At 60.2% G+C, this 19,414-nt stretch overlaps 1 protein-coding gene across 2 annotated transcripts in view; it reads left to right on the forward strand.

Annotated features, from left to right (window-relative positions):
* ADGRD1 (adhesion G protein-coupled receptor D1) overlaps nt 1–18,965 on the forward strand; it is a 121,087-nt gene extending 102,122 nt beyond the window's left edge. For both annotated transcript variants that reach the window (XM_046024578.1, XM_046024579.1), the window contains 8 exons: nt 1,095–1,248; nt 4,042–4,108; nt 4,771–4,837; nt 10,756–10,847; nt 13,837–13,963; nt 15,196–15,237; nt 15,658–15,750; nt 16,954–18,965. In XM_046024578.1, the coding sequence (XP_045880534.1) occupies nt 1,095–1,248; nt 4,042–4,108; nt 4,771–4,837; nt 10,756–10,847; nt 13,837–13,963; nt 15,196–15,237; nt 15,658–15,750; nt 16,954–17,049 (738 nt within the window). In that variant the 3' untranslated portion in view covers nt 17,050–18,965. The remainder of the gene's footprint in view (nt 1–1,094; nt 1,249–4,041; nt 4,109–4,770; nt 4,838–10,755; nt 10,848–13,836; nt 13,964–15,195; nt 15,238–15,657; nt 15,751–16,953) is intronic.
* The last annotated feature ends 449 nt before the right edge of the window (nt 18,966–19,414 follow it).

The raw sequence follows: 19,414 nt of genomic DNA on the forward strand, positions 1-19,414 counted from the left end.
CAGGCCTCTGGATGATGCGGATGCTGCCTGTACAGCGCCGACCCCCCTCCGGGAGGGATGGGGCCCCACCGCGTGCCCTAAGGGCCCGTCCCGGAGCAGCTGGTAGGTGGTGGCGCCCCTGGGAAGGAGCCGCAGGGACGAACACTGCACACGGGACACCTGCCTCTGACGCACACATGGGGCATATTAGGGACCTCCAGCTGCACCCGGGAAACCAGGTGCCAGGGACAGGTTGCTGTCCTGAGAATGAGCTGGTATCTCAGAGAGTCTGGGACAACAGAGCTTGGGGTGCCCGACAGAAATCATGCCGTACCTGGGGCTCTGTCTTTAATTCTTTTATTTTCCCCCCCTTTTCATTATTTTAATTTTTTAAAAAAGATTTCCATACATTGAATCTGTATCCTGCAACTTTATTGAATTCATTTATCAGTTCTAGTAATTTTTGATGGAATCTTTTGGGTTTTCTTTTCTTTTTTTTTTTTAAGATTGTATTTGACAGCGATCACAAGTAGACAGAGAGGCAGGCAGAGAGAGGGGAGGGGGAGAAGCAGGCTCCCCGCAGAGCAGAGAGCCCCATGCGGGGCTCGATTCCAGGAGCCTGGGATTACGATCTGAGCCGAAGGCAGAGGTTTTAACCCACTGAGCCACCAAGGCACCCCATTATTTTAATTCTTGAAGGTGTTATTTAAACGTATTTTTCCTCCCTCCCATCATTGCACCCCCTTCCTGGCCCCACGTGGACACGGGCTATGGGGCCAGACCCGGCCACAGGTCAGGGTCCCACAGGCATTGGTCGCAGCTGCCTGGCCCACATGTCTGCGAAGCCCCAAGCTCGAAGGCTGGCTCCCTGGCGGCTCCGCCCCTTCCCCAGAGCCCACCCCATTGGGCCGGTCTGCTCACATGGCTAGCCTGAGCCAGTCCTGCTGCAGAGAACCCCGGCCGTTATGCTGATGGGCTCTCCTGAGCCAATCACTGTGCCAGAGTCGCAGATCCCACCCGAACTGCGGGGACTAGAAAGGGAGCCTGGGCCCCGATGGAAGGAACCACCCACGGCTCACACCCAGAGAGATGGCCCTCTGCATCTTTGATCGTAGGTTCCCTGCCGGGTGATGGCCATGCTCCTGCACTACTTCTTCCTGAGCGCCTTCGCGTGGATGCTGGTGGAAGGGCTGCATCTCTACAGCATGGTGATCAAGGTCTTTGGCTCAGAGGACAGCAAGCACCGCTACTACTATGGGATAGGATGGGGTAGGTGGGGATGGGATGGGGCAGGAGGGGTGGGATGGGGCAGGTGAGGGATAGGATGGGGCAGATGAGGGTAGCGGGGATAGAATGGTGTAGGTGGGGCAGGTAGGGATGGGATGGGGAAGGAGGGGGTGGATTGGGGCCAGAGGGGTAGGTGGGATGTGATCTTGCTTCATATGACATACTTCCAAGAGGCCAGATACTCTTAGGCTTGGACAGGCTTTTCCAAATCACATCCCTTCCCGTGGAGAGTGCATTGGAGTTGTTGGAGCTAATGGTCTGTTTCCCCCAGACCTGGACGAGTCCTAGAAGCACCGCACTGGAGCTGGGGCAGGGACGGTGGCTCGTTCGTTGGGGACAGCACATCAGTGTCAGAGCACGGCTCTGGGCGGGGTGGGCAGCTCGCCTCTCGAAGCGTAGGGCTTCCGCCCTGTGAGTGCCCTTAGGGGTCACAGCGGGGACAGGTCCCACACACTCTGGGCTGCGGCTGGATGGAGGAAGGGAGCTCTGATCTCTGTCGCTCTTACCTAGGACAGACTTTCGGCAAGGAGCCGGCGGCCCACCCCTGTGAAATAGTGTAGCTCTAAGGGGCCCAGTGCGGGGAGGCCTGTCCCTTTGGGGCGGAGTGAGTCATGGCTCAAGTCATGGACCCACTGTTATTACCAAGATTTAGTAGGTTTTCTTGAGTAAGTCTTTCCTGATTTGTTGTAGGGCCTTAGAAAAATGTGCAAAGACTTTCAATGATTGGAGTTTTTCTAGGCTAATTTTCACCAGTGAGGGCTGTCTCACTGAGGGTGTGTTCATGGGGCCACTCATGGTTTCATTCCGGAAGGCCCCTCCCCACTGACTTGACTCCGTGAACTTCCATCTTGCCCACCCTAACCCGAGGGGTCCCTGCTTCCTGTCAGCGTGGGTAGACCGGCCGTGTCACTGACACCTGCCATGACTGCATTTGCGAGAAAGCATTTATCCAGCATTAGTGACCTGCTGCTTGTTCCTGGTTTTCCTCACATGGGTTTAATTCGCACAGCCCTCGTGTGAGGGAGTCAATAAACACATTTTGTGCTTTGAGCTGCTTGAGGTAATGTATTTGGGGTGAGGGCAGTACGTTCTGCACCCTCCCTGCTTCTGCAGCCGCCTCCCTTCCCCTCCACTCCTGGGCCACGCAGGGAGCAACCCATGGCGGCCAGGATGCCCCCCACCGCCTGTGAGCACCCCTGCAGCCTGCGCCCGCCTGGGCTCTTACTTGGTCGCTAAGCATCTGACTCTTGGTTTGAGCTCAGGTCGTGATCTTAGGGTCCTGGGATCGAGCCCCACATCAGCTCTCTCCCTCTGCCCCTCCCCCCACTCTGGGTGCACGCTTTCTCTCTCTCTCAAACGAATAAATAAATAAGCCTTTAAAGAAAAGAAGAGTACACACTTAGTCACATGCTGGGCTCCACTGCGTGCCTCAGAGACTGTGGACAAAGGAGCTGCCTCTGCTCAGACAGACACTTCTCCCACTGCCCCATGGGGTGACCTGGGATACTGGGTGAGGGACACAGAAAGAAATGGTGAGGGAGCCTCCCAGCATTGCATCTGAGATCAAACGAGCTGTGAATGCAGAAAAAGAACCTTGGACTCCTCCATTTTACCAGGCAGCAAAGACGCCAGCCGCAGACCCATGGGCATGGGTCAGGACCGGGGAGGTGCACGTAGGCCTTGACCACCAAGTTTGAAACCCATCTCCAGCAGTCCTTGCCACACCTTCTAGAACCCACCAGGATGGGGCCTCTGTGCCTGTCTGCTGTTCTGTGGACCCAGAGCAAGGGTGGCCCTTGGCCTGCACTTCCTCAGTACAACTGGGGGGCCTTGGTAGTGCCGTTGGGGTGCTGCCAGTGCCCAGGGCTTAATGCTTTCCCCACCAGGCCCTTCACCATCTCAGGTGCCAGGTGACCCTCCCTCACCAAATGAGCTAGGCAGAAAGGATGCCCTGTGACATTTGTGGACATGGAGGGCCCCAAGGAGGGGCTGCTGGGCTGGAGTCAGGTCCCAGGGAGCCGGCTTACTTCCCATGGCCCTGGGTCCATCAGGACAGGAGCCCTGGGCGTGCAGCACTAGGGAGAAGTCTGCTTCTCTCTTGTCATGCTCACCTGTGGGACACTCATGTGACAGCAGGCCACAGTGAGAGCCCCCAGCCTGGCTGCCTCTCCCCAGAGGCCTGTAGGTCCCCTCTGTGGAGGCTTGGACGTTTTCTGTACTATATTTGAACTAGTTAGATGTCAGAGCAGCAGATCAGAGATAGACCAGCTGTGCAGGAAACTCCTGTTCACAACTGTTCAGACTGAAGCTAGAAAGGCTGGGAGCCGCCGCAGGAGGCACGCAGGCACAGCCCAGGGCAGGCTTCTCTCTCCTTCCTCTGGGGCCATGAGCTCAGCGCAGGTGGGGCAGGGGGGCACTCCTGCATGCTCACCATCCCCAGTCTCTGCTCTGGGAGCGAGCAGAATGCAGCCTGGTTGTGAAGAGCCAGCCAGCAGGTGGGCAGGTCGCCTGATGTCCTTGCCCGGGCCCCCTTCCGCGGCAGGGGAGCAGGGGAGAGGATAGGGTTCAGAGGTGTGCGTGTGAGTGCCTACGGGTGTACATGGGAGTGGGAGTGTGAGCATGAGCATGAGTTGGCCCTCAGTCTAGACTGAGGCTCCTAGAGGCTGTCTCAGCACTTCCTGCTCGCAGTTCACACCCACCAGGGGCAGGGGAATGAATGAGGAATGAGGGGTTCCAAAGCCAGCGGCCATGATTTCCTGCTCTCATTGCCCACAGGTTTGCCTTTCCTGATCTGTGTCATTTCAGTGTCATCTGCTATGAACAGTTACGGAACAATCATAAAGTAAGTCAAGGGACGCATCCTTGCGTTTGGCAGGACGGAAAAGACTGCTGTTGGGGGTCTCCGGGCACTGCCCTGTCATCCCATGTTGTTCTAGGGGTGCGGGCTGTCTCTGTGGGGCTGCCCCACAGAGGCCCTGGGGTAGTAAGGAGGCCAGCGAGGGCCAGAAACAGCCCCAGCTGAGCCCAGGCACTCTCCCCGCGAGCAGAGGTCCAGGGGACTTGCTGTTTCCAAAGAGGATGGGAACAAAAGATCCCCCTCAACGTAGAATTCTCAGGAAATGTGGGGGAGCCCAGCCATCTTGTGTGCAGTTGCCCACTTTGGGAGCCTGGGTTGTCCGTGCCCCTTGCAGCGGGGCCGCTCAGATGCCTTTCCTGGAAAGGTCACTTCCTCAGAGCAGGGCCCAATGAGCAGCTCACAGGCATTTTGTGTGTCCTGGTCCTGGAGGTGTCAGGGGAGGAAGGGGGGCAGACAGGCACCTGGAACTCTCACCCCAAGAATGAGAGGCAGAAATCATGGTGGAAATGATGCAGAGCTATCTGTGGGGGTGAACACTGTTACTCTGGCTGCTCAGATAGGCCACGTAGTGGAAAAAGATACTGGCTTGGCAACTGCTCTGGGCAGAGGAACAGTGGTGTGACCTCACGCTTTGCTTCCATCCACAGCTGCTGGCTGTCCATCACCAGCGGTGCCATCTGGGCCTTCGTGGCCCCTGCGCTGTGCATCATTGTGGTAAGTCCCTGCTTGTGGGAGCAGAGGGGCTGGACATTGTGGGCCCTGCGACCCCATCCACAGACTGTCACAGCCCCCCCTACCCCGGCATGTGACGCAGGGCTCTAGTCCCCAGATGGCGTGTGGGAGGTGCAAGTGCACGCAGCCTGCGAGGGGCAGTGTGTGCTGGTGGGGTCTTCCCTCCCTGGTCTCGTTCTCGCCCTGCCGCCGCAGCTGCAGCAGGGACAGTCATGCACATCTGGGAAGCCACCCCACAGAGTTCCTGACATCACGGGGGACAGAGAATGCCACCCTAAGGGCCGGTGAGCTCTTAGGCCGGCCTGCTGCGTGCTCTGCTGGGCCTAGGGCTCAAGGGAGGCTGCCGCAAGGTGTGGGGGCTCCCACTTCTGGCCAGGGGCGCCCGTCCTCGAATGCCAGGGGTCCGCCCTCCAGCCCGGGGTGGGTGGGCGCTGTCCTCAGGCGGGGGGCCCTGACTGTAAAGAGCTCTGGAATCTCATAAAATTCTAAAGATAGCCTTTGCTTTTCTAGCTATTGTTCCTCCTACATTTCCCACCAAAGCCCTGGGTTAAATTTCATCATTTCTGATCGGCCTGGCTTGGAACGTTGCCCATTATGGCCCCTCACTGCAGCCAGAGGAGGGGAGTGCTCTGATTGGCCAGCCCTCCTGGGCCTGGAGGAGGGGAGTGCTCTGATTGCCGGGCCTGGGTGACTGTGCTAACCCTGGGACTGGAGCAGGTGGATTCCAAGTCCGGGAGGAAGTTACGAGAAAACTGGGATGTGGTTTGCACAGGAGGGGCGGCGCACAGGTGGCAGGGGCCCTGGGAGATGCCAGGGAGCACCTCTCCGTCTGGTCTGGGCCCGGGGCCCCGCTTCTTCCCTACTCAGGGGACGCCAGGTGTGGCGCCGAGGTCGTGCGGGCTGGGCCCTGCGGGCCAAGTCCCTGGGGTTCCTCAGAGGAGGATTCCCTGGTATCCTCATGGGGGCTCACCCATGATGTCAGCGTTGATGACAAAGGCTCTATGTAGGACCATCCTTCTCCTAAGACGTGAAAGCGCTTTTCTGTGAAGTGTCGCCGCCTGCGCCGGGAGTAGCTGCGGGAGAGATGGTACTTGCTGTTCCGTGGAATGGCAGCCCAAGGTTCCAGGGTGGTAGAATGACCGAATCCCAGCCTGCGGGGCCGAGTTGGGGGGCGGGCAGCAGCCTTAGTGTGGATGTCCTCCTCCTGTCACTCTTCCCCTCCCCGTCCTCCCCAGGGACACAGACCAGGGGGAATTCTCCGCAGGTAGCATGTATGTTGGCTAACTGAACGTAACAAAACATCAATCAATGCCCGGTAGATAGGAAAGGCTCAGTCCTGGGAAGCGCAGGGGGTCAGGCACTCGGGATATCAGCAGGTGTCTCTTGCTTGCTCCCTGGCCTGTTGCCTGTGGGCTGGCTGCGTCTCAAGCACACTCTCTCTGGCGGGCACATGTGTCCTCTAAGTGTGTGGAACAGAGCAAGGAGGGAAACTGTCCCAGGGAAGTCCTGGAGCAGTTCTGATTGGCTGCTGTGGGTCACATGTCTGTCCCAGAGCCAGTCACTGGGGATGGAGGCAGATGACTGGCCAGGCCAGTGTCACCTGACTGCTCAGGGGCCAGAGCTGGGGGTCCGCAGGCAGCCATGGGGAGCTGGGGAGGAGCATGATGCCGGTGCTTTTGTGCCAGGGTCGGTACCGGGCATGAGGCCTGGTCAGGGACAGCCTGTCTCTGCCATCCCATCTGGGCATCTCTCCCCAATGGTACTGAGCACTGTTACCAGGAAGGGGTGGCCCACAGAGGGGCCTCCCCACACCCTTTCTGACCCCTCCCCTCTGTGCAAATCCACATCTATAATCTCCAGGACCCCAGGTGGGACCCCAGAACACGTGCTGTTGGGGCCAGAACCCTGGACACACTCCAGGTGAACCCTGCCATGCTGGGACCCTTGATATGCTCTCCATGTGCACCCTTGCCTCAGCACCCCCAGATAGGCTCTCCACATGTACTTCTTCCACTGGGACCCCAGGACGTGCCCTCCATGCACCCTGGGGCAGTCCCCCAGGCCATGGCACTGCTTCTCGGCTACTGCCCTTAAGGATGCGAAGTCCTGCCTTGGCTGGGGCACCAGTGCTGACAGGGAAGGAAAGGGACACCTCCCAGATGCCTGTTCCTTCAGCGTCCTCATTCATCACCCCCATTCATGGCCCCCCATTGCTTATTCCTGTCTGCCACCTGAGGACAGGTGACCACTGAGGGCAATCCGCAAGGACTCGGACTGCTCGGTCCTGCATGGCCGGGCTCTCGTCAATTCCACACCCTCCCTTCTCTCACCCTGGTTCTCTTCCCAGCTGCTCATCTGAAAGCCCACTTGACTTTGTTCCAAGTTTGCTGGCACCAGCCATGTCTGCGGGCCCTGGTGGTTAATTAGAAGTGAAAGTGAGGGAAGAAGCTTGAGGATCTGTTGGTTCCTCCCTCGTTAAAATCCTGTGCACACAGTGCTCAAGCCTTACGTTGGTGGGGTGGTGCGAAAGCTAGGGCTTTCCACAGGGACAGAGTTTGGTACACCACCATGCTGTCACCACTGTCTGCTGGGGTGAGAGTGACAGTGGGAGGCACCCACCCCACACAGCAGCCCCGTTGTCCCGCATCATTCACCTGGCTCCCACTCTCTGGGCCATGCTCCTGCTCCCTGGCTTTGGGGACATGTGGCCCATGGAGCTGCCAGCAAGAGAGCAGAGGGTGGGAGGGGAGCAAGGCCAGGTGTCCACCCTTGGCTCCTTTGTACAGGACCGCGGGCGGCCAGGGCTGCGCCATCCTCCGTAGTCCAGAGCCTGGCCGCAGCCCCGGCCTCCACACTCCCCAGGTACCTCTTTGAGAGGAGGGGCACAGCTGACCCACATGTGCACATCCTGTCCCCACCTCCCAGTCCTTCTGTGTCCAGGAGGAGCAGCAGGTGCTGCTGGGAGCAATTGTCCTGCATGCCGCAGGCTCTGGTCCTCCCAGGTGTGCCCCCCCGCACCGGCCCCCAGGCCTCCCTGCACAGGAGAAGCTGTAGGAGGTACTAGAGGCCACTCCGGCACAGGTCCTCTGTGCATAAGCCTGGGACGGCCTCTCCCCAAGGGAGGGAGGGTGTCAGGGGGACATGTCCTGAATAGGCAGGCAAGGGCCAGGGGTAGGGGCAGGGAGAGCCCATGGGGAGATGCTGCTGAGATCCAACATGGAGGGATCAAGACCCTGCCTCAGGCTGGGTCCCCGGGGAAGGAGAAAGGGGTAGGTGTGAGGGCCATTTTGGGGAGGCCGGAGTCCCGGGGAAGGAGAAAGGGGTAGGTGTGAGGGCCATTTTGGGGAGTCAGGAGAAAAAGGAGGGGAGACCATCCTGGTGCTAGGCGCAGGGTGGAAGGAGAGAAGGGAAGCTCGTATTTGCCTCCCAGCTTGTAGGCGGAGGGGCACGTCTGCCCGCAGAAGCGTCCCGCGCACCCCGCAGCTTCATTGCTGCTGTTGCATCACACTTGGGGTGCGGGGCTAGATTCAGGTGTCTGGAGATCTTGTGTGAATGTACCTGGGACGTGTGGCAGCCTGGCTGTGTGTGGCTGGGTCTGTGGTGAGACCAGAGGAACCAGGAACATGGCCACCCCGCCCTGTTCTGGGGCGGACAGTGGGGCCTCAGGGTGGGTGGGAGCAGCTCAGGGCCATGTGGTGGTGACCTTGGGCTCCCATGGCCTGGCCGCCGCCCTGGGAGGCTGAGACACCCTCTGGGGATGGACCGTGGACGGAAGAGCTTCCTGGGGGACAGGAGCTTCTGAGGAGCCCGACTGGGCTGAGCATGAAGCAGGGTGGGGTGTGCCCAGCCTGGGCAGATCTCACACCTGTTCTGGAAGGGCCGAGAGGTAAGGGAGGGCCCGGGGCGGTGGATCCGAGCGTCTCTCCACCACTGCACAAACGAGGGGCTCTGAGCTGGGCCAGTGTTCTCCAGGGAATGGCTTAAGCTGCAGGAGGTAACTTGGGGATGTGTGACAGAGCCTGCAAATCCAGGGCCGTCCCCTGTCCCCGGGGCTCCGTGGGGCTCAGGGGCACGGAGTTGTGGCTCCCTGGGGAGGGCTCCCATCCAGGCATAGAGGCTCTGACAGCCCGTGTGGCTGAAAGCGCCCACCGGTGCTTGCCAGTTTGGAACACGTTTTTGAGAGGTGCCTGTTTGGGTTGGGATGGGTGGTTTCTGCGTGTTCTGGTGTGTTTGGTCTTTCTGGGGCTGGATTCTGGGGGACAGTGAAGGGTCCCTGGGGCCTGGGGCCTTGAGCTGGGGAGAAAAGGGCAGAAGTGAGCCACAGCCATCCTGTCACCGCGCACACTGTTCCCCAATCGGGAAGGGAAGTGGCTGCCATTCCCCAGATGGCTGCAGGCAGGCTGAATGTGGATGGCCTGTGGGACCAGCAGGTGTCATAGGAGCCATTGAGTCTGGACGCCCTGCTTATGGACCCCGTGGGTGGCAGAGTCCCCCAGGGCCTTGTTCTGTGCAGGCCTCACAAGGCAAGAGAGAGACTCCTCTGAGGAGAAGCCGGGACAGCTGGGTATCCATAGACGCAGAGATGCCACAGGGTTATAGTGCCAGTCACAGATGTCCATAGGGACAGACGAACAGCTGTGGACTCACACCACCGTGTCTCCTGTGTATGTCTGTGTAATGCTCTCCCTGTGAGTTATGGCTCGCACCCCTGTGGCTTCTCATGAGGTCAGGGAGCAGGGCACAGTGCAAACCCCAGAGCCCCGTGCAGCCCTTCCCTCCTCCCGTGGTCACATGCCCCCAAGGGCAGATCCTTCCCCTTCCTGCCTTTCTGCTGAAATGCGGCCCACGGACTATTCCTCTGGCCTCTGTCAGAGATGACCTGCTGGCTATTGTCACGGGGAATGCTGGCTAATGAAACAACCGGTGTCCGAGGTGCATGGGCCTCCCCACCCTAGCCTCCCCCCTTCCCCAGCCTCCCTCCCATGGACGGCCAGGGTGTCAGCAGTGGCGCCTCAGGCTAGAGCCCCCCTGAGGATGCAGGTACCTGCGCTAGGCATGCAGAACTGCTCGTGGGCCCAGCCACAAGGGTGGGAGCCCCCGGGCCCCGCCTGCCACCCTGCAGCACCAGCTGGTTCTCCTGGGCAGCGGGCTGGGGTGGGAGGGCCACTTCTCCCTGGAGGTCAGCCAAGGAATGCCTTGTCTTTGCCTATGATCGGGCCTAAAGGTGCACCTAGGATTTTAGCCTGGAGCTGGAGTCCTCAGTGACTTTGTCATTGACGTTCTGAGGCTTCCAGAGGGAAGAGAGGGTCCCAGCCACAGCACACCCCTGAATCCAGCGGCTGCGGCAGGAAATCTGAGCTTTTACTTCCCCCTTGCTGCCTCTTGCCTTGCCGGGCTCGGTCAGGGCCCCGGAGAGCTGTCCTCAGAGGGACAGTTTGTGCTGAAGCCTCTTCAGAAAAGCCCCCCAGCCCCGCCCCCAGCTCCATGGACCCCAGGAGAGCAGCCCTGGACAGGTGCAGTCCCTGTGCCATGGCCTCCGTGGACGACATAGCCACAGGCCTGTGGGTATCAGGACTGTTTCTCATCAGGCGGGCAACAAGGGCACAAGCCCGTCGTGTGTGGGCTTACCCAGTGAGCAGCGCTGAAGTGAGGTCTGAGCCCCAAGCCTGGCCTTGCTGTGCCCCTGGGTTCAAAACTTCCTCACAGGCACAGATGTGCTCCCAGAGGGCGCTGCTGCATGTGGCAAGGGCAGTGAAATGCTCGGGACCCCGTGGGCCAGGTTTCTGCAGAGACACTACCTCCTGGCTCAGAACCCGGGGGCGGCTTGGGCAGCCGTCTGGGGGGATCAGGGCTCTGCGGCCACAGGCTTCACCTTGTGTCCCGTTGCTCTCCTCGTGCAGGTCAATGTCGGCATCCTCATCGCTGTGACCAGGGTCATCACACGGATCAGCGCCGACAACTACAAGATACATGGGGACCCCAGCGCCTTCAAGTAAGTTGGACTCTGGGCCATCAGTGGCAGTCCTGCCTGCACAGAGCTGCAGGGCCGGGGGGCACTGGGGAGCCTTGAGCTCGAGTCCTTGCTTGGCTGTTAGTCCCCTGACCAGGACCAGCCCTTTTCCAGCCTTGCTGCTGCATTTATAAAGCAGGGGGTCTCATCCCTGGGGTGAAGAGGAAGATTCTAGATTTGGTCCTGCCCCAGCCCCCGCCACAGCCCCCTCCATGCCTTGCTTTCCTAGCTGTGCAGGGCTGTCACGCAGGTGAACCTCCTCAGGGTAGAACTTCCCGAGGAGCTCCAGGGCTGGTCCCCCGGAGGAGGCGCATGTCCCTCTGGGGAGGGATCCGCCCACGCCTCCTGCCCTTGAGGCGTCCTCACCCCATATTAGGGAGGGCTCCCCTGACTGCAGGGGACCGAAGACCCAGCACAAACTGACTGAAGGCGAGGGGACTGGTCCACAGAGCCCATGAGGGAGTCTCAACCTGCTTGATCCAGGGGACCGCGTTCCTCCCGCATCCTTCGTCCCCGTGTCCCCGGTCGGTATCCTGCTCAGATGGACCTGCCTCCTGGTGACACGGGAAGCCCCTCCGTCCCAGATCAGACGGAGGTCCTGAGCCTGGAGGCCGGGGCTCCCCTCAGGTCACATGCTCAACCCGGAACCAGTCACAGCAGAACGGAAGTGACCAGTTCCCCTGGCCTGAGTCCCAGGGGCCATCCTGGCTCTGTGGGGCACTCAGCACCCCCAAACCACAGGCCCAGGAAGTGGGGGAGGTGCTCCTCTCGGGGAACTTGGGGCCTGTCATGAACATTTAGGACAGGGACACGAGACAACTAACGTTCTGTAAGTTACTTTAGCTACACTATATCTTTTCCAGTCTGAGAGCAAAAGCAGTAAATATGTCAGTAGCAAATCGATTAGACAATTATTTTGTAATGAGTTCCCAACACCGTGAATTGGACTGACAAGCAGCTCTGGCCCTCGTGGGTTTTCTTGGCTCCCAGACACCTTCAAGGGCAGCACTGTGGGGCAGGCAGGGCCTCCCAGGTCGGGGAGCACATTTCCACGTCTCTGCAGAGCCTTGGCTGTTGGCCCGACCGCTGAGGACTCCCGTGTCCTGCACCGGACAGCCCAGGGTCCCACTCCTCCCCGGAGAGCTCGGGCCGAGTCTCTGGACAGAGAGGTGGCTCTGCAGGGTGACTCGGCTGCGTGACCTGTGCTGGGGCTTCTCTCCTCCACGCGGCTGAGCCTGGCTCCATGGGGCCCCCTCACTGTCTTCTGGGGTCCCCTGTGTGGCCCCTCCCCCCCGGGCTCCAGACCAGGCAGGGGGACAGCAACTACAGCATCCTTGGATGGCTTCTGTGGCTTCTTCCTCCTCCCCGGGCCTTGGTTTCAATCTGGCCATGTCCTCTGCGCAGCAGTTCTGCTCGGTGACGAACAGGACAACGGGCTTCCTCAGGAGCTTGAAGGGGCTTCCCCTCCTCCTTGGTCTGTTTCCTGGGGAACTCCAGACTCCCCAGAGAGGAGCAGGGAACGTTCCACTTTCACAAGTGAGATCCAGGCTCCTGGGGGCAGGGGTGAGCTTGAGGACCACGAGGACCCACCCACGAGCCGTGGGAGAAGGAGGGGGAGGCTCATGGGGACTGAGCCCCACGCGGGGTGGCCTGGGGAGCAGTGGGAGGGGGCGTGTCTGGGCGGAGCGTCCACCTGCCGGGGCCTCCCCCCGGGGCAGGGACCCGCTCCTTCTGTGTGTGATGAGGGGACCCCGGCAGCTCTGGCCCCGTTAACAAGAGGCCTCAGAGAGCACCAGTTGGACATGTCTTCCCCAAGACCTTCTGTTCTGAGGCTTCTGTTTTTAAGAAAAAAACAGCACAGTTTGAGACCCATTTCTCAAGCCTGCTCTTTTCACATGCGGATTCTCCAAGATGTGAAGATGAAGCTACGTTGTCCATGATGGTTCGTTTCCCGGATTCCAGTGTTTGGACTGTATTGACTTCAGGGAGACGTGGGGCTGCCGCTCCCTGGGCAGCTGACCTGTGGGGCCATCCACTGGATTTCAGGGTTTGTAGCCAGGAGCTGTCAGGACTGGGATCCAGGGTGTCCCGCCAAGAAGCTTGACTGGCCATGTTGCCTCTCCTCCCGGAGATGCTGGGTGTGTGTGTGCACGTGTTCACACCCGTCAGTCTGTCACTCATTCACTTGCGCGTTTGTTCCTGCATTTGGCGGTCACTTCCCGAGAGCCCACTGGGCCCTGGAACGGGGATGCATGTCAGGATCACGGCGATGAAGCCCCAGCGTAGCTGCTGGGCGCTCACGGTCTAGTGAGCAAGGTTGATGTGCAGTCAGTGTGCCCAGTGATAAGCACAGCTTTCCTCGGAAGCCCGGGTGTGGACCTCCCAGTGCGCAGAGCCAAGCCGCTCCAGAATTCAGGGCAGATTGTGAGCAACGGGAAGAACGGCTGGGATCAGATGACACGGCAAGGCCTCACTGGTTCAGGGTTCCCTGGGAGCTGAAGAGGAGCTAGCTCTGCTCCAGGCTTGCAGAAGCGGCAGGGACCACGGTCCGCGGAGCCCACGTTCTGGGACGGAGCCTGTGAGGCTGATCCCAAGTGTGCATCCTTCCCTGCTAGATCCACCCCCAGAGCCTTGGCTCTGCTGTGCTCCGCGGGTGCCGGGGATCAGCATTCCGACCCAGTTCCGCTGCCAGCTGGGTCAGGGTGATCAGCTGAGGGTGCCTGGTGCCAGCTGCAGGAGGGCAGGAGGGCAGGAGTGCAGAGGCAGAGCTGCTGGCTTGGCCCCGAGCTGGCCGGGCAGGGACCCGGTGTCAGGTCCCAAGCACTCCGCTCCTTGCCTGAGGTTCCCTACAGGATGGAGCTCAGGTCTGGCCCCCGGCAAGGCCATGTCTGCTCCTTCTCAGCGGCCTCCCACTGAGAGGCCAGTGCCCCCGGCCTGCCCCCCAGAGTGGCCATCTCCACTTCCCTTTCAGGTTGACGGTAAAAGCCGTGGCCGTGCTGCTGCCCATCCTGGGAACCTCGTGGGTCTTCGGCGTACTTGCTGTCAACAACCAGGCCTTGGCCTTCCAGTACATATTTGCTGTCCTCAACTCCCTGCAGGTGAGTGCCTGTGGGACTGCCTGGCAGGTGGTCTGCTTCTGAGCAGGCACGTGTGCAGCGGGTTGCCACGGGTGCAGGACGGAGGTCCCCCTCTCTGCTCCCGCCACACATTCTGCGAGACCCAGCATGGGCATGCCCAGGGCCAAGGACAGGGGTATCGTTGGAGCCCGCCCCTGGGTCTCCGCATGCGGGGCCTGTTCGCAGCAGGGCTGCCTCGTCATGCCGGCCACTGTAGGCCGGAGGCACAGCGGGGCCTGAAAGGGAAGATGGTTGCGTGGATGCCACTCTGGAAAGGTCGCAGAGATGGTGATGGCGTGTACCCCAGGTCTGGGTTCATGTGTGTCCCCTATGTGGAGGCGCAGAGAAGGGGCAGCAGCTTGGAAATCGGAGACTTGGGGTACTCAGAACCTGCATCCCCAGACCCACAACCCCCCCCAAGGAAGGGCGGAAGTGAGTGCCCCCACCACACACAGCCTCCAGCTGAGTCTGAGCTGAATCCTGGTGAGCGTGAGCACGGCCCACCTGTGCCGTCCTTGCTGAGCTTGGGGCTTCCTGACCAGGGACTGCATCTTACGAGAGCATGTTGCTGCTTCTAATTTGTAATAAACTGCACACATTGTTTCCTTCCGGTTATTCACTGGAGAAGGTGAACGTTTGTCCTGGCTGTAGCCCTTATGCACCTGGGTCCTGGGGCCCATCACTCATCCTCTCTGCGTTCCACTCCCTCCTCCACGAAGGGGGAACAGTAACTTCTGCGGCAGCTTCCACACTAAGGGAGCAAGCTCAGGAGAGGTGTTGGCCAGTGTTGGGCACATGGTAGCTGTCTTCAGAGTTTGGGAACATCCGTATTCTCGTGCCTGCTTCGTTGTTACTATCCTGCTATCTGGGAGGACATGAAGGCTCAGTTCAGTTGATTCTCAGATGTCCTCACCTTTGTCCATTCCCAGCATTTTACTCATCCCTGGGTCTGTCCTGCCTTTGTACCTTTGCCCAAACAGCATAGTGGGCGCAGTGGTGCCTGCCTCTAGGCTGGATTTCGCGCTGGGATCTGGATGCCTCCCGTTCTCAGGGGCTCCAGACCATAGGATTGTCACACAGCTCACTTGCAGGTTCCCCAGTGGTGAGCCACTCCAATGCCCGTCCCAGAACCCACATGGCCTTGGGAGGAAGCCTTGGAGAGTGCTGTGATGAAATGCGAGGACCTAATCCTGTGTTCTCCCCTTCCTCCCCAGGGGTTTTTCATCTTCCTTTTCCACTGTCTCCTGAATTCAGAGGTATGTCTGTTCTACTTCCTGGAAACACAGAGGTAGTTTTTCACTTCCGGAAGGGCACAGAGCGCAGAAAGTCTTGCCCCATCAGGCCGGTGTCCGGGAATGTAATCCTGGCAGGCTTTGGTAGTGGTTACAAGTTGTGCGCTATAGGCTACTTTCCGTCAGCCCTTCTCTTGCCTCCTGGTTGCTGAGCACCTACAGGCGTCCCCTTCCTGGCCTCACACAGGCCCTCCTGGCTCTGTGGAGGATGGGGTGATGGAAATAGTGGGGGGACAAATGCTTCCAGATCCTGCCCATACCCTGCTGCTGGCATTCTGGGACTTTATTTCAGCACAAAACCTAGAGGCCTTGGAGAACAACGTTTATTGTTGCCATTTCCACCACTGAAATGGCTTCTAACCATCCTCTGTTCTGCCTTCAAAGGTGAGGGCTGCCTTCAAATATAAAACCAAGGTCTGGAGCCTCACGAGCAGCTCCATCCGCAGCGCTAACGCGAAGCCCTTCAGCTCCGACATCGTGAGTGCCGTGCAGTGTCGGGTCTGCACCCCCTTCTCGCTTCGGTCCTGTCCTGAGCGCCTGCACGCTTGCTCTCATGGACCCGTGGGCTCTGGTCTTCTTCCTTGTAATCTGGAAAGTCCCAGTGGCTGCTGGCCTTGGCTCGGGGCACCAGGCCTCTGCCCTCCTGGGCCTCCTAAACCCAAAATCTCCAGAGCACGTCTCCTTCCTTCCCTGAGCCTGACCTGGCCAAGGGCACATTGCACAGGCAGCTGCCCAGCTCGGGGCTTGGTGGTAAGTCATGGCCACCGGTGCCTCCTGCTCGGCCTTCTCATTCCTCACCCGGCCTGCAGGCTGCATGTGCTCCAGGGTGACGGTATGCCCACAGCGGGATCTCTGTCCTGGAGGTATCCCATGACCTCCTGCCCATCTCCCAGGGCCAGTACTTCTGCACTGACTTAGGAGGAAGGAGGATGAGCTGAGGAGGAGGCAGGCATGGGGTGTGCTGCCAGTGTCCTGGGAGGCATGAAAGTCCCCAGGCACAGCCCGGCCTTCAGGGAGCTTATCTCCTGCACAGGTCTCTTCCCTCTGCAGACACCCAAGGACCGAGTCTTGGTGCTCAGAGATCCCGACAAGCCTGTCATCTCCATGGCAGGCTGGGTTCACCTTCCTCCTGTGGAAAGTGCAGATGCGGGCAGGGCCCCAGGTGCCTGGGGCGGATGACATGTGTTCTAGCTGAGCCCAGGGCCTGGCGCAGGGGTCCTGTCCTCGGGAGGGGCTTCCTGGGCTGTGTTGTATCTTAACCACCAACTGCTCATTCTGTTTACTGACACACGTATGGCTGTCTTGTGTCTCCCGCTGGTGGGTAGAGCATGGGGACAAGGATATGGTTGGCACTGGTCACTCCTGTGAGCCCAGAGCAGGCAGCAAAGGCAGGGTGTGCTCGGTGAGTGCACGTGGAGTGAGCGCACGGACAGACGGACAGGAGTGCAAGTGAGTGTGTGCGACACCAGCTCTGGAAGTGACAAGGAAGGAAGTCCGCACAGAAGGCAGGAGGCAGTGTGCTCCTGGCATTCAGGGCTCTCTTCCCCGAGGGGCAGCAGGGCCCTGATGGGCTGGAGGGGGCCTCATGCAGCTTTCTGGGCCAGCGCTTCTGCACAGCCCGGGATCAGGTTTCCTGTCCTGGGAGCAGGTCTTCAGCGTTCACTCATTTGTGATCTGCAGATGAACGGGACCCGGCCAGGCACAGTGTCCACCAAGCTCAGCCCCTGGGACAAGAGCAGCCATTCTGCCCACCGCGTGGACCTGTCCACCGTATGAGCAGGGAGGCTGCTGACCGGCCGTCTTGCTGCTCAGAACACACCCCGCAAACTAAACACAAGAAACACTCTGCCTTCACCGTGGGACCCTCTCCTTGCTGCTGTCTGGGCGTGGGGGTCCTGGCCCCCTTGACAGGCGTCCTCACCTCTGGCCCTCCCCGTGTGACAGAGCCCACTGCTGGGCCCGAAGCCTGATGCACAGTAGGGGTGGCCCTCCCAGCTCCGGTCCTCCCGTGGCCAAGTGACTGTCCCCTGGGGCACCTGCCGTGGGCACATAGGACCCTGGGGCTGCAGCACGACAAGGGCAAGTTAGCCTGGGTGCCATGATGGGGACTTGGGGCCAGAGAGGCAAGGCCCTGCGGGGGAGGTGAAGGCCCCGAGGCACCCCCGCAGGGTCAGGCAGAGGCACGTGGGGGTGTCTGAGGAGCGTGAAGAATGTCCTCGACCTGCTGAATCAGCCACAGCAAGCTCTGAGAAGAGGGCCCGGTGCAGGCTGGAGCCCCGTGGGCCACCCTCGCCTTCTGGCTGCATAGGGGGTTGGAGCTGGGGTTGCTGGCTGCTCAGGGCCCGTCTGCTCAGGGCCCGGGTGGGGCCGCTGCAGGGACAGCTCCCAGCACCCCCATCGGGGTTCTTTCCACACTGGCGGTGCGCCCCGCCTGGGGCCCTGCTGGGAGCACCTGAGCCCTCCCCCATCCCCGCCACCCTGCAGTTGGGCTTCCCATGGCCTTGCTTCCCCAGAGCTTCCTGCTGGTCATGTACAGACCCGTTCTGTGTTTCTCCCGGGCAGATGCCGCCGGTGGCTAGTGAGCACACGTCCCATGTGGCCACAGAGGCCGCTCACACCACGGACCAGGGGAGGGTGGCCTGATGGTGGCTGTGTCTTCTGGTCGCTTTCGGTTTGTGGACTGGGGCTGGGCCCCCAGGAAGTGGAGTGACCATTACTGCTGCGTGTGTGGGCAGGGTCCCTGGGACACCAGGGCCTGTGACCTTAGATGCACCCCCAGTGCCACTGAATATCGGGAAGCAGGCTGGGAAAGCTCAGACCGGGGTGTCCGCAGGGACAGTGTGCATGAGCCGTGGGGGTGAGATGTTCAGGCCTGTAGCTGATACTGGAAATTCTTCTGTAAACTGTGACCGTGGTGGCACCAAGCCCTGCCCACCCCACATGCCCGCTGGCTCTCAGGGGGCCTTCTCCCTCTCGCTTGGGTGTCACCTGATCGCGACAGTTGCTGCGATCACCCACAGGCATGTCCTGTGCGGGGAGGGGTCTGACTGATAGCCACGTGTCGATCGCGGGGCAGCTGTGTTTTTGCTTCCCCACGAGGCCCCGGGGGCAGCAGCCGACCCAGCACGGGGTGATGGTGGCAGTGACCTCTGTGTGGGCCCCAGGGACAGGCAGGGGCTAGAACGCTGCCGAGTCCCCGCGAGTGTGGTGAGTAGCTCGGGTGTGCCCAGCCCCCGCCCAGGCTTCTCCTCGTGGTTCCCAAAACCAGATGGCTTGTACCTGCGGGTTGCAGCCTCGTCACGCGGGAGCCCCGAGGAGAGAGAGCGCTGCGGTCCCGAGTCTGCACTGGGGTTGCTGTCCCCTTCGTCTCCGGGGAAGCACATCGAGTTTGGAGCTGTCTTTCCTTTAGGTGGAATTCTTTGTTTTAAACTCAGCATATTCGTTCTACACAGCTAATATATCAAGGGGAGTAATGAAGAAACCTTTCACTTCTAATGAAGGAGCGCGTGCACTTTATTTATAGGCTATAGCTCCGGGCTTCTGCGGCGTTTTATTATCTGCACACAATTTGGCCAAAGACAAGAAATTGGGAAGAATCATGTGTTTACGGTAGTTCACAGCACAGGAAAAATGATGAATGCCACCAAGTAGTGAAAATATGTTGTGATTTTTTATGAAATAAACTCTCCATGTCCTTACGGTGATGTGTGGTCCTCAAGTTTTTGGCTTGTGCGAGGTGAGCGGGATGAAGTCTCAAGACAGAAATCTGTGGAGAAACACACGTGGGTGACATCCCACCCTGGGATTCATTTGGCAGACATGCAGTCAGCGCCTACAGTGTACCCAGCACGTCCCAGCTCTGGGGACACTGTGGCAGGTGACACCTGGCTCTCAGGAGCCTCCCTCCCCCTGGCAGGGCGGCGGGGCACAAGCACCAGCCCCTGAGCCCAGGGAGGGAGAATGGGGAGAGGGTCTGCGCAGCCGTGTGTCCCCCTGTGTCGGGGCGCGGTGCGCGGGAGCCTCCATCAGCACCCAGCCCAGCGCGCGGCTCTCCCACGCTGCTCCTGGACCCGCAGAACAGACAGACGCGCCCTCCTCATCCCCACCATGTGCCCCCCACAGCTACCAGCTCTCTGCCTTC

The sequence above is a fragment of the Meles meles genome, chromosome 12, assembly GCF_922984935.1.
Source record: "Meles meles chromosome 12, mMelMel3.1 paternal haplotype, whole genome shotgun sequence".
NCBI classification, from domain to species: Eukaryota; Metazoa; Chordata; class Mammalia; order Carnivora; family Mustelidae; genus Meles; species Meles meles.